General features: G+C 41.0%; 1 protein-coding gene across 1 annotated transcript in view; it reads right to left on the minus strand.

Annotated features, from left to right (window-relative positions):
- The window catches only part of LOC112218951 (epidermal growth factor receptor kinase substrate 8-like protein 2), a 113,215-nt gene that overhangs the window by 13,157 nt on the left and 85,185 nt on the right, over positions 1–14,873 (minus strand). The window contains 7 exon segments of the mRNA XM_042301202.1: positions 8,764–8,953; positions 9,218–9,290; positions 10,192–10,323; positions 13,341–13,449; positions 13,683–13,717; positions 14,498–14,514; positions 14,517–14,665. Coding sequence (XP_042157136.1) covers positions 8,764–8,953; positions 9,218–9,290; positions 10,192–10,323; positions 13,341–13,449; positions 13,683–13,717; positions 14,498–14,514; positions 14,517–14,665 — 705 coding nt within the window.

Genomic DNA, 14,873 nt, shown 5'->3' on the forward strand with positions numbered 1-14,873 from the left:
TAGACAGCCAATCCAACATGTAGATACAGCCCTGTCATTAGTAGTAGACAGCCAATCCATGTAGATACAGCCCTGTCATTAGTAGTAGACAGCCAATCCATGTAGATACAGCCCTGTCATTAGTAGTAGACAGCCAATCCATGTAGATACAGCCCTGTCATTAGTAGTAGACAGCCAATCCAACATGTAGATACAGCCCTGTCATTAGTAGTAGACAGCCAATCCATGTAGATACAGCCCTATCATTAGTAGTAGACAGCCAATCCATGTAGATACAGCCCTGTCATTAGTAGTAGACAGCCAATCCATGTAGATACAGCCCTGTCATTAGTAGTAGACAGCCAATCCATGTAGATACAGCCCTGTCATTAGTAGTAGACAGCCAATCCATGTAGATACAGCCCTGTCATTAGTAGTAGACAGCCAATCCAACATGTAGATACAGCCCTGTCATTAGTAGTAGACAGCCAATCCATGTAGATACAGCCCTGTCATTAGTAGTAGACAGCCAATCCATGTAGATACAGTCCTGTCATTAGTAGTAGACAGCCAATCCATGTAGATACAGCCCTGTCATTAGTAGTAGACAGCCAATCCATGTAGATACAGCCCTGTCATTAGTAGTAGACAGCCAATCCATGTAGATACAGCCCTGTCATTAGTAGTAGACAGCCAATCCATGTAGATACAGCCCTGTCATTAGTAGTAGACAGCCAATCCATGTAGATACAGCCCTGTCATTAGTAGTAGACAGCCAATCCATGTAGATACAGTCCTGTCATTAGTAGTAGACAGCCAATCCATGTAGATACAGCCCTGTCATTTGTAGTAGACAGCCAATCCATGTAGATACAGCCCTGTCATTAGTAGTAGACAGCCAATCCATGTAGATACAGCCCTGTCATTAGTAGTAGACAGCCAATCCAACATGTAGATACAGCCCTGTCATTAGTAGTAGACAGCCAATCCAACATGTAGATACAGCCCTGTCATTAGTAGTAGACAGCCAATCCATGTAGATACAGCCCTGTCATTAGTAGTAGACAGCCAATCCATGTAGATACAGCCCTGTCATTAGTAGTAGACAGCCAATCCATGTAGATACAGCCCTGTCATTAGTAGTAGACAGCCAATCCATGTAGATACAGCCCTGTCATTAGTAGTAGACAGCCAATCCATGTAGATACAGCCCTGTCATTAGTAGTAGACAGCCAATCCAACATGTAGATACAGCCCTGTCATTAGTAGTAGACAGCCAATCCAACATGTAGATACAGCCCTGTCATTAGTAGTAGACAGCCAATCCATGTAGATACAGCCCTGTCATTAGTAGTAGACAGCCAATCCATGTAGATACAGCCCTGTCATTAGTAGTAGACAGCCAATCCATGTAGATACAGCCCTGTCATTAGTAGTAGACAGCCAATCCATGTAGATACAGCCCTGTCATTAGTAGTAGACAGCCAATCCATGTAGATACAGCCCTGTCATTAGTAGTAGACAGCCAATCCAACATGTAGATACAGCCCTGTCATTAGTAGTAGACAGCCAATCCATGTAGATACAGCCCTGTCATTAGTAGTAGACAGCCAATCCATGTAGATACAGCCCTGTCATTAGTAGTAGACAGCCAATCCAACATGTAGATACAGCCCTGTCATTAGTAGTAGACAGCCAATCCAACATGTAGATACAGCCCTGTCATTAGTAGTAGACAGCCAATCCATGTAGATACAGCCCTGTCATTAGTAGTAGACAGCCAATCCATGTAGATACAGCCCTGTCATTAGTAGTAGACAGCCAATCCATGTAGATACAGCCCTGTCATTAGTAGTAGACAGCCAATCCAACATGTAGATACAGCCCTGTCATTAGTAGTAGACAGCCAATCCATGTAGATACAGCCCTGTCATTAGTAGTAGACAGCCAATCCATGTAGATACAGCCCTGTCATTAGTAGTAGACAGCCAATCCATGTAGATACAGCCCTGTCATTAGTAGTAGACAGCCAATCCAACATGTAGATACAGCCCTGTCATTAGTAGTAGACAGCCAATCCATGTAGATACAGCCCTGTCATTAGTAGTAGACAGCCAATCCATGTAGATACAGCCCTGTCATTAGTAGACAGCCAATCCAACATGTAGATACAGCCCTGTCATTAGTAGTAGACAGCCAATCCAACATGTAGATACAGCCCTGTCATTAGTAGTAGACAGCCAATCCAACATGTAGATACAGCCCTGTCATTAGTAGTAGACAGCCAATCCATGTAGATACAGCCCTGTCATTAGTAGTAGACAGCCAATCCATGTAGATACAGCCCTATCATTAGTAGTAGACAGCCAATCCATGTAGATACAGCCCTGTCATTAGTAGTAGACAGCCAATCCATGTAGATACAGCCCTGTCATTAGTAGTAGACAGCCAATCCAACATGTAGATACAGCCCTGTCATTAGTAGTAGACAGCCAATCCATGTAGATACAGCCCTGTCATTAGTAGTAGACAGCCAATCCATGTAGATACAGCCCTGTCATTAGTAGTAGACAGCCAATCCATGTAGATACAGCCCTGTCATTAGTAGTAGACAGCCAATCCATGTAGATACAGCCCTGTCATTAGTAGTAAACAGCCAATCCAACATGTAGATACAGCCCTGTCATTAGTAGTAGACAGCCAATCCATGTAGATACAGCCCTGTCATTAGTAGTAGACAGCCAATCCATGTAGATACAGCCCTGTCATTAGTAGTAGACAGCCAATCCATGTAGATACAGCCCTGTCATTAGTAGTAGACAGCCAATCCAACATGTAGATACAGCCCTGTCATTAGTAGTAGACAGCCAATCCATGTAGATACAGCCCTGTCATTAGTAGTAGACAGCCAATCCAACATGTAGATACAGCCCTGTCATTAGTAGTAGACAGCCAATCCATGTAGATACAGCCCTGTCATTAGTAGTAGACAGCCAATCCAACATGTAGATACAGCCCTGTCATTAGTAGTAGACAGCCAATCCAACATGTAGATACAGCCCTGTCATTAGTAGTAGACAGCCAATCCATGTAGATACAGCCCTGTCATTAGTAGTAGACAGCCAATCCATGTAGATACAGCCCTGTCATTAGTAGTAGACAGCCAATCCAACATGTAGATACAGCCCTGTCATTAGTAGTAGACAGCCAATCCATGTAGATACAGCCCTGTCATTAGTAGTAGACAGCCAATCCATGTAATCCAACATGCAGTTCCAGAAAATAGTCACTTCCTGAGATCTGTATTGAAATATATATTGCTTTATCAGATCTGTAATCAAATTGTTTAAAAAAGTAGTCACTTTCTGAGATCTGTAGTGAAATAGTTTAAAATAGTTATTTTGGGGGTATCTGTATTCAAATAGTCACCTCCAAAGTTACTGTTTGTTCCTCCCCCAAAAATAGTTACTTTCAACAAACCATAGTTAAATCTATAGTTATCCGAAGTCTGTTACCCATAATTCCTTGTATAACATATTAAACACTAGAGAAGAACTGAGCTCTAGTCAGGATACCGAGACACTCCACCTTCCTTTCAATATTGAACAAACAAAATAAGAACATACTAAATATTTGCAATATAAATTCACAAAATGTCAAATGTTCTAACTAAATGTTGTATCTAGTGTGATGTTTGCAAGGCTAGTGAACTGATTTGGATAAGATTACCCTATTCCACAAGAGAAAGAGCACTGTTGAGATTGCATTTGGAGCATTTTTCTCTGTAAACTTGCACTGGCTAGGTGACCTTTCCTGGTTCTAATAGTACAGTTAGCTAGCGGAAGACCATAGAGCATGAATATACCATGATCTAACTGAAGACAATATAGCATGATAATACCATGAGATAACTGAAGACCAGCATGATAATACCATGAGATAACTGAAGACTATATAGCATGATAATACCATGAGATAACTGAAGACCAGCATGATAATACCATGATCTAACTGAAGACAATATAGCATGATAATACCATGAGATAACTGAAGACTATAGAGCATGATAATACCATGAGATAACTGAAGACTATATAGCATGATAATACCATGAGATAACTGAAGACTATATAGCATGATAATACCATGAGATAACTGAAGACTATAGAGCATGATAATACCATGAGATAACTGAAGACTATATAGCATGATAATACCATGAGATAACTGAAGACTATAGAGCATGATAATACCATGAGATAACTGAAGACCAGCATGATTAAACCATGAGATAACTGAAGACTATAGAGCATGATAATACCATGAGATAACTGAAGACCAGCATGATTATACCATGAGATAACTGAAGACTATAGAGCATGATAATACCATGAGATAACTGAAGACTATATACTATGATAATACCATGAGATAACTGAAGACTATAGAGCATGATAATACCATGAGATAACAGAAGACCAGCATTATTATACCATGAGATAACTGAAGACTATGTAGCATGATAATACAATGAGATAACTGAAGCCAGCATGATTAAACCATGAGATAACTGAAGCCAGCATGATAATACCATGAGCTAACTGAAGACTATATAGCATGATAATACCATGAGATAACTGAAGACTATATAGCATGATAATACCATGAGCTAACTGAAGACTATATAGCATGATAATACCATGAGCTAACTGAAGACTATAGAGCATGATTAAACCATGAGCTAACTGAAGACTATATAGCATGATTAAACCATGAGCTAACTGAAGACTATATAGCATGATAATACCATGAGCTAACTGAAGACTATAGAGCATGATAATACCATGAGCTAACTGAAGACTATAGAGCATGATAATACCATGAGCTAACTGAAGACTATAGAGCATGATTAAACCATGAGCTAACTGAAGACTATATAGCATGATTAAACCATGAGATAACTGAAGCCAGCATGATTAAACCATGAGCTACCTGGAGACTATATAGCATGATAATACCATGAGCTAACTGAAGCCAGCATGATAATAACATGAGATAACTGAAGACCAGCATGATTAAACCATGAGCTAACTGAAGCCAGCATGATAATACCATGAGCTAACTGAAGCCAGCATGATAATACCATGAGCTAACTGAAGACTATAGAGCATGATTAAACCATGAGCTAACTGAAGACTATATAGCATGATAATACCATGAGCTAACTGAAGACTATAGAGCATGATTAAACCATGAGCTAACTGAAGACGATATAACATGATTAAACCATGAGCTAACTGAAGACTATATAGCATGATAATACCATGAGATAACTGAAGCCAGCATGATTAAACCATGAGCTACCTGGAGACTATATAGCATGATAATACCATGAGCTAACTGAAGCCAGCATGATAATAACATGAGATAACTGAAGACCAGCATGATTAAACCATGAGCTAACTGAAGCCAGCATGATAATACCATGAGCTAACTGAAGCCAGCATGATAATACCATGAGCTAACTGAAGCCAGCATGATAATACCATGAGATAACTGAAGCCAGCATGATAATACCATGAGATAACTGAAGCCACCATGATAATACCATGAGCTAACTGAAGCCAGCATGATAATACCATGAGCTAACTGAAGCCAGCATGATAATACCATGAGATAACTGAAGACGATAGAGCATGATAATACCATGAGATAACTGAAGACCAGCATGATAATACCATGAGATAACTGAAGACTATAGAGCATGATAATACCATGAGATAACTGAAGACCAGCATGATTATACCATGAGATAACTGAAGACTATAGAGCATGATAATACCATGAGATAACTGAAGACTATATACTATGATAATACCATGAGATAACTGAAGACTATATCGCATGATAATACCATGAGATAACTGAAGACTATTTAGCATGATAATACCATGAGATAACTGAAGACTATAGAGCATGATAATACCATGAGATAACTGAAGACTATAGAGCATGATAATACCATGAGATAACTGAAGACCAGCATTATTATACCATGAGATAACTGAAGACTATGTAGCATGATAATACCATGAGATAACTGAAGCCAGCATGATTAAACCATGAGCTAACTGAAGACTATATAGCATGATAATACCATGACCTAACTGAAGACTATATAGCATGAAAATACCATGAGCTAACTGAAGACTATATAGCATGATAATACCATGAGCTAACTGAAGACTATATAGCATGATAATACCATGAGCTAACTGAAGATTATATAGCATGATAATACCATGAGCTAACTGAAGACTATAGAGCATGATAATACCATGAGATATCTGAAGCCAGCATGATTAAACCATGAGCTAACTGAAGACTATATAGCATGATAATACCATGAGCTAACTGAAGACTATAGAGCATGATTAAACCATGAGCTAACTGAAGACTATATAGCATGATTAAACCATGAGCTAACTGAAGACTATATAGCATGATTAAACCATGAGCTAACTGAAGACTATATAACATGATTAAACCATGAGCTAACTGAAGACTATATAGCATGATAATACCATGAGCTAACTGAAGACTATATAGCATGATAATACCATGAGCTAACTGAAGACTATAGAGCATGATAATACCATGAGCTAACTGAAGACTATAGAGCATGATTAAACCATGAGCTAACTGAAGACTATATAGCATGATTAAACCATGAGCTAACTGAAGACTATATAGCATGATAATACCATGAGCAAACTGAAGACTATATAGCATGATAATACCATGAGATAACTGAAGCCAGCATGATTAAACCATGAGCTAACTGAAGACTATATAGCATGATAATACCATGAGCTAACTGAAGACTATAGAGCATGATTAAACCATGAGCTAACTGAAGACTATATAACATGATTAAACCATGAGCTAACTGAAGACTATATAGCATGATAACACCATGAGCTAACTGAAGACTATAGAGCATGATAATACCATGAGCTAACTGAAGACTATAGAGCATGATTAAACCATGAGCTAACTGAAGACTATATAGCATGATTAAACCATGAGCTAACTGAAGACTATATAGCATGATAATACCATGAGCTAACTGAAGACTATAGAGCATGATTAAACCATGAGCTAACTGAAGACGATATAACATGATTAAACCATGAGCTAACTGAAGACTATATAGCATGATAATACCATGAGATAACTGAAGCCAGCATGATTAAACCATGAGCTACCTGGAGACTATATAGCATGATAATACCATGAGCTAACTGAAGCCAGCATGATAATAACATGAGATAACTGAAGACCAGCATGATTAAACCATGAGCTAACTGAAGCCAGCATGATAATACCATGAGCTAACTGAAGCCAGCATGATAATACCATGAGCTAACTGAAGCCAGCATGATAATACCATGAGATAACTGAAGCCAGCATGATAATACCATGAGATAACTGAAGACTATATAGCATGATTATACCATGAGATAACTGAAGACTATATAGCATGATAATACCATGAGATAACTGAAGACTATATAGCATGATAATACCATGAGATAACTGAAGACCAGCATGATTAAACCATGAGATAACTGAAGACCAGCATGATTAAACCATGATCTAACTGAAGACTATATAGCATGATAATACCATGATCTAACTGAAGACTATATAGCATGATAATACCATGAGCTAACTGAAGACTATATAGCATGATAATACCATGAGCTAACTGAAGACTATAGAGCATGATTAAACCATGAGATAACTGAAGACTATAGAGCATGATTAAACCATGAGATAACTGAAGACTATAGAGCATGATTAAACCATGAGATAACTGAAGACTATAGAGCATGATTAAACCATGAGATAACTGAAGACTATAGAGCATGATTAAACCATGAGATAACTGAAGACTATAGAGCATGATTAAACCATGAGATAACTGAAGACTATAGAGCATGATTAAACCATGAGATAACTGAAGACTATAGAGCATGATTAAACCATGAGATAACTGAAGACTATAGAGCATGATTAAACCATGAGATAACTGAAGACTATATAGCATGATAATACCATGAGATAACTGAAGACTATATAGCATGATAATACCATGAGATAACTGAAGACTATATAGCATGATAATACCATGAGATAACTGAAGACTATAGAGCATGATAATACCATGAGATAACTGAAGACTATATAGCATGATAATACCATGAGATAACTGAAGACTATATAGCATGATAATACCATGAGATAACTGAAGACTATAGAGCATGATAATACCATGAGATAACTGAAGACCAGCATGATTAAACCATGAGATAACTGAAGACTATAGAGCATGATAATACCATGAGATAACTGAAGACCAGCATGATTAAACCATGAGATAACTGAAGACTATATAGCATGATAATACCATGAGATAACTGAAGACCAGCATGATTATACCATGAGATAACTGAAGACTATATAACATGATTAAACCATGAGATAACTGAAGACTATATAACATGATTAAACCATGAGATAACTGAAGACAGCACTTTGTCATTTTCTCTCTTCCTCACGATTGTAAGTACATAAACTTTAACTGATATCTGCCTGCCTGCCTGTTTATTTATGTTTTTGTGTGTGTGTGTGTGTGTGTGCGTGCGTGTGCGTGTGTGTGTGCGTGCGCGTGCGTGTATATCATGTCTTCTTAACACACAGCCAAGTATGGTGACTCACGGTTTAGAGAATCCCTTGGCATTGAGCCAGGTGGTGACCTGCGGTGGGCTGGAGTCTAAGGTGAGAGGAGGAGAGGAGCTGCTGTCTGAGGGGCGCTCTACCCTGAAGTTACGGCCCGGAGGATTGGACTTATTAGTAGTGATCCTCTTCAACAACTCATCATTCACCTCATCCATCTGGTGTGTCCGAGCTGCGGGAAGGGAGGGAGAGAGGGAGAGACAGAGGATCAATGGCAGGGGAGAGAGCGAGAGAGCGAGGGAAAGAGAGAACGGAAAGAGAGAACAGATTGTGGAGAACGGAGAGACAGGGGAAGTGACTGTTTAAGAGGTCTACCTGCTCATCTATAAGTGCTGAGGTCCTCGTAACTAAGATGAGGAAACTCTTAAAAACCTTGAGCTCAGATAAGCAGTTATCTAGATTGTGTAGAGTAGTAAACGAAAGCTATGAGACTCACATTCTTTGAAGCGGCCCATGTCAAAGCTCTCCCCTCTACCTAGAGAGCTGGAGGGAGAGGTAGGGCTGTAGGGCTGGCCAACCAGAGGTGAGACAGTCACACACAGAGACAAAAGAAAGACACATGAAAGGACGTTAATCCGTTAATCATTAATGAATAGATTGGATTTATATTGTGCTTATCCAGATGCTCTTACATAATGTCAAATGCTGTCAGGGAGAACAGGTACATTTTTCCAAAAATGTTTGATAATGTTTCAAAATGTGGTCAACTGGTTTCCAGGATGCATTGGTAGGTGGGGTACAGGGCTTGTAAAGTACGGAGAAGGGGTGGTATCATGAAGATGTGTGTGTGGTGTGTTTTAGAAGTATAGAGGGAGTGTGCATAACTGAAGGTTATACAGGTCCAGTCGCTGTGTGTGTGCGTGTGATAATATGTGTGCATATGATATTGAGTGTGTGCATGTCTGTGATAATGTGTCTGTATATCATATTGTGCATGATAGTGTGTGTGTGTGTGTGTGTGTGTGTGTGTGTGTGTGTGTGCGTATGTGCTTTCTAATGTGTGCGTTTATGATAATGTGTGTGTGTGTGTGCGTTTATGATAATGTGTGTGTGTGTGTGTGTGCGTTCTAATGTGTGCGTTTATGATAATGTGTGTGTGTGTGTTCTAATGTGTGCGTTTATGATAATGTGTGTGTTCTAATGTGTGTGTTTATGATAATGTGTGTGTTTATGATAATGTGTGTGTGTTCTAATGTGTGTGTTTATGATAATGTGTGTGTCTATGATAATGTGTGTGTGTTCTAATGTGTGTGTTTATGATAATGTGTGTGTTCTAATGTGTGTGTGTGTGTTCTAATGTGTGTGTTTATGATAATGTGTGTGTTCTAATGTGTGTTTATGATAATGTGTGTGTTCTAATGTGTGTGTTTATGATAATGTGTGTGTTCTAATGTGTGTGTGTAATGTTACCTGGCTATAGAGAGGTTCAGCCATGCCGTGTGGTTCCTCTAGTTTGACCACATCCAGGATGTTGTAGGGGACGTATCCTGATTGGCCACTCCTGTTCCTCAGTTTCCACCACTGTTTATCGTCCTCTATCACCTGCAGGGCCACATTTAAAAAAAAAATTGTACCTTTATTTAACTAGGCAAGTCAGTTAAGAACAAATTCTTATTTTCAATGACGGCCTAGGAACAGTGGGTTAACTGCCTGTTCAGGGGCAGAACGACAGAGTTTTATCATGTCAGCTCGGGGATTCGATCTTGCAACTTTTCGGTTACTAGTCCAACGCTCTAACCACTAGGATATGCTGCCGCCACAATGACCTAAATAATTATAATAATAATAATAAACCATTTAGCATGTTGTTGTTTTATAATCTGAAACATGCATTTTCATATGTGTGTCCCAAGCATGAATCGAACCCACAACCCAGAAGTCAACATGTCACTCTGCATGTCACTCTGCATGTCACTCTGCATGTCACTCTGACTCTGCATGTCACTCTGACTCTGCATGTCTCTGACTCTGCATGTCACTCTGACTCTGCATGTCACTCTGACTCTGCATGTCACTCTGACTCTGCATGTCACTCTGACTCTGCATGTCACTCTGCATGTCAGTCTGACTCTGCATGTCATCTGCATGTCAGTCTGCATGTCACTCTGCATGTCACTCTGCATGTCAGTCTGACTCTGCATGTCACTCTGCATGTCAGCATCTGACTCTGCATGTCACTCTGCATGTCAGTCTGCATGCATGTCACTCTGACTCTGCATGTCACTCTGACTCTGCATGTCAGTCTGCATGTCACTCTGCATGTCAGTCTCTGCATGTCAGTCTGACTCTGCATGTCACTCTGCATGTCACTCTGACTCTGCATGTCAGTCTGCATGTCACTCTGCATGTCAGTCTGCATGTCACTCTGCATGTCAGTCTGACTCTGCATGTCACTCTGCATGTCACTCTGACTCTGCATGTCACTCTGCATGTCACTCTGACTCTGCATGTCAGTCTGCATGTCACTCTGCATGTCAGTCTGCATGTCACTCTGCATGTCACTCTGCATGTCAGTCTGACTCTGCATGTCAGTCTGCATGTCATCTGACTCATGTCTCTGACTCTGCATGTCAGTCTGCATGTCACTCTGACTCTGCATGTCAGTCTGCATGTCACTCTGACTCTGCATGTCAGTCTGCATGCATGACTCATGTCTCTGCATGTCAGTCTGACTCTGCATGTCACTCTGCATGTCAGTCTGACTCTGCATGTCAGTCTGCATGTCACTCTGACTCTGCATGTCAGTCTGCATGTCACTCTGCATGTCAGTCTGCATGTCACTCTGACATGTCACTCTGCATGTCAGTCTGACTCTGCATGTCACTCTGCATGTCACTCTGATGTCTCTGCATGTCAGTCTGCATGTCACTCTGATGTCACTCTGACATGTCAGTCTGCATGTCACTCTGCATGTCACTCTGCATGTCACTCTGCATGTCAGTCTGACTCTGCATGTCACTCTGCATGTCACTCTGACTCTGCATGTCAGTCTGCATGTCACTCTGACTCTGCATGTCAGTCTGCATGTCACTCTGACTCTGCATGTCATGTCACCGCATGTCACTCTGCATGGCCAATAAAAATAAAATATTAAGATGGGCGAAAGAACAGACACTGGACAGAGATAAGGCTTTTTCTTTGCAACTCCGCCTAGAAGGCCAGCATCCTGGAGTCACGTCTTCACTGTTGATGTTATACCAGACTATGTACTATCAGCACCAGACTATATACTATCATACTATCAGCACCAGACTATATACTATCAGCACCAGACTATATACTATCAGCACCAGACTATATACTATCAGCACCAGACTATATACTGTCATACTATCAGCACCAGACTATATACTATCAGCACCAGACTATATACTGTCATACTATCAGCACCAGACTATATACTATCAGCACCAGACTATATACTATCAGCACCAGACTATAGACTATATACTATCAGCACCAGACTATATACTATCAGCACCAGACTATATACTATCAACACCAGACTATATACTATCAACACCAGACTATATACTATCATATTGTCAGTATTATAATATAGATGTCGTACCTCTAGCACCTCGTCCTGCAGTACTGACAGTATTATAATATAGATGTCGTACCTCCAGCACCTCGTCCTGCAGTACTGACAGTATTATAATATAGATGTCGTACCTCTAGCACCTCGTCCTGCAGTACTGACAGTATTATAATATAGATGTCGTACCTCCAGCACCTCGTCCTGCAGTACTGACAGTATTATAATATAGATGTCATACCTCCAGCACCTCGTCCTGCAGTACTGACAGTATTATAATATAGATGTCGTACCTCTAGCACCTCGTCCTGCAGTACTGACAGTATTATAATATAGATGTCGTACCTCCAGCACCTCGTCCTGCAGTACTGACAGTATTATAATATAGATGTCGTACCTCCAGCACCTCGTCCTGCAGTACTGACAGTATTATAATATAGATGTCGTACCTCTAGCACCTCGTCCTGCAGTACTGACAGTATTATAATATAGATGTCGTACCTCCAGCACCTCGTCCTGCAGTACTGACAGTATTATAATATAGATGTCGTACCTCCAGCACCTCGTCCTGCAGTACTGACAGTATTATAATATAGATGTCGTACCTCTAGCACCTCGTCCTGCAGTACTGACAGTATTATAATATAGATGTCGTACCTCCAGCACCTCGTCCTGCAGTACTGACAGTATTATAATATAGATGTCGTACCTCCAGCACCTCGTCCTGCAGTACTGACAGTATTATAATATAGATGTCGTACCTCCAGCACCTCGTCCTGCAGTACTGACAGTATTATAATATAGATGTCGTACCTCCAGCACCTCGTCCTGCAGTACTGACAGTATTATAATATAGATGTCGTACCTCCAGCACCTCGTCCTGCAGTACTGACAGTATTATAATATAGATGTCGTACCTCCAGCACCTCGTCCTGCAGTACTGACAGTATTATAATATAAATGTCGTACCTCCAGCACCTCGTCCTGCAGTACTGACAGTATTATAATATAGATGTCGTACCTCCAGCACCTCGTCCTGCAGTACTGACAGTTCGTTGGCATTGCGGGCCACAAAGTGGTAGCGGATCTTGGCATATTTACGGGACGAGGAGGTCAGCCCATTGTTGGACCTGGGACAGGAGACAAATGCATGAGTTATTTCTCATGGATCATGCACATTAAATATCGGCCCAGATTTAGCAACACTTCTGTTACATGGTCTGTATTAACACTACAACAGTGTATACGTTTTATAGCAGCTCAAGAAATAACAATTTGAGAAACATTTTTGTTAAGTAATGGTAGTAGCAGCATGTAATGTAGAATCACAGTAGTGGTAATCTGGGAAATATAATCCATTTACCCATTCGATGAGTTTAAAGACTGGGTTCCAAAAATCTGAAAGAGAGAGAAAATTTTATAGGGCGGCGCACAATTTGACCAGCATTGTCCGGGTTAGGGAGAGTTTGGCCGAGTTAGGCCGTCATTGTAAATAAGAATTTGTTCTTAATTGACTGTCCTAGTTAAATAAAGGTTAAATAAAAAAATACAATAAAAAATGATGTTCTGGACTAGTGTGTTTCTGACTAGTGTAACACACTGAACTAGTAAATAACTCAAAGTATTTCAAACCTGCATCACTGAAGAAATGTAAACAAACAAATGAAGAAATAACAATGGATGGCTGGGAGGAGTCTGGATGGCTGGGAGGAGTCTGGATGGTTGGGAGGAGTCTGGGTGGTTGGGAGTCTGGGTGGTTGGGAGGAGTCTGGGTGGTTGGGAGGAGTCTGGATGGCTGGGAGGAGTCTGGGTGGTTGGGAGGAGTCTGGATGGCTGGGAGGAGTCTGGATGGCTGGGAGGAGTCTGGATGGTTGGGAGGAGTCTGGATGGTTGGGAGGAGTCTGGGTGGTTGGGAGGAGTCTGGGTGGTTGGGAGGAGTCTGGATGGTTGGGAGGAGTCTGGGTGGTTGGGAGGAGTCTGGATGGCTGGGAGGAGTCTGGATGGCTGGGAGGAGTCTGGATGGCTGGGAGGAGTCTGGATGGTTGGGAGGAGTCTGGATGGCTGGGAGGAGTCTGGATGGCTGGGAAAATCTACTAGAATGACTCAAATGGACAGCAGTCTAAAAATGTATGAGTGTAGAACGTGTGTGTGTCTGTATGTGTGTGTCTGTGTACACACCTCATCTGACTTGTAGGGGACAGGAGGTTGGATATGGGGGACCTGGGAGGTTCCCCTGATCCCTCTGTCTCCCACGGGGAGGTCCTGAACAGCTCAGCTGGGGGCTCCCACCCATTCCTGAATTTAGGGAAGTATGTAGGAGCACACTGGTCCCGCGGCCAGTCCGCTCTGCAAGGGGCAGGGGTCAGGGGTCGGGGGAGGTTGTTAATGCTGATACAGAGAGTGTATAACAACGTATAAAGTATTAGAACAGCAGGCTGAACAGTTTAACAGCAGGCTGAACAGTTTAACAGCAGGCTGAACAGTTTAACAGCAGGCTGAACAGTGGACAGTTTAACAGCAGGCTGAACAGTTTAACAGCAGGCTGAACAGCTTA

Source organism: Oncorhynchus tshawytscha, linkage group LG19 (genome assembly GCF_018296145.1).
Source record: "Oncorhynchus tshawytscha isolate Ot180627B linkage group LG19, Otsh_v2.0, whole genome shotgun sequence".
Taxonomy (NCBI): domain Eukaryota; kingdom Metazoa; phylum Chordata; class Actinopteri; order Salmoniformes; family Salmonidae; genus Oncorhynchus; species Oncorhynchus tshawytscha.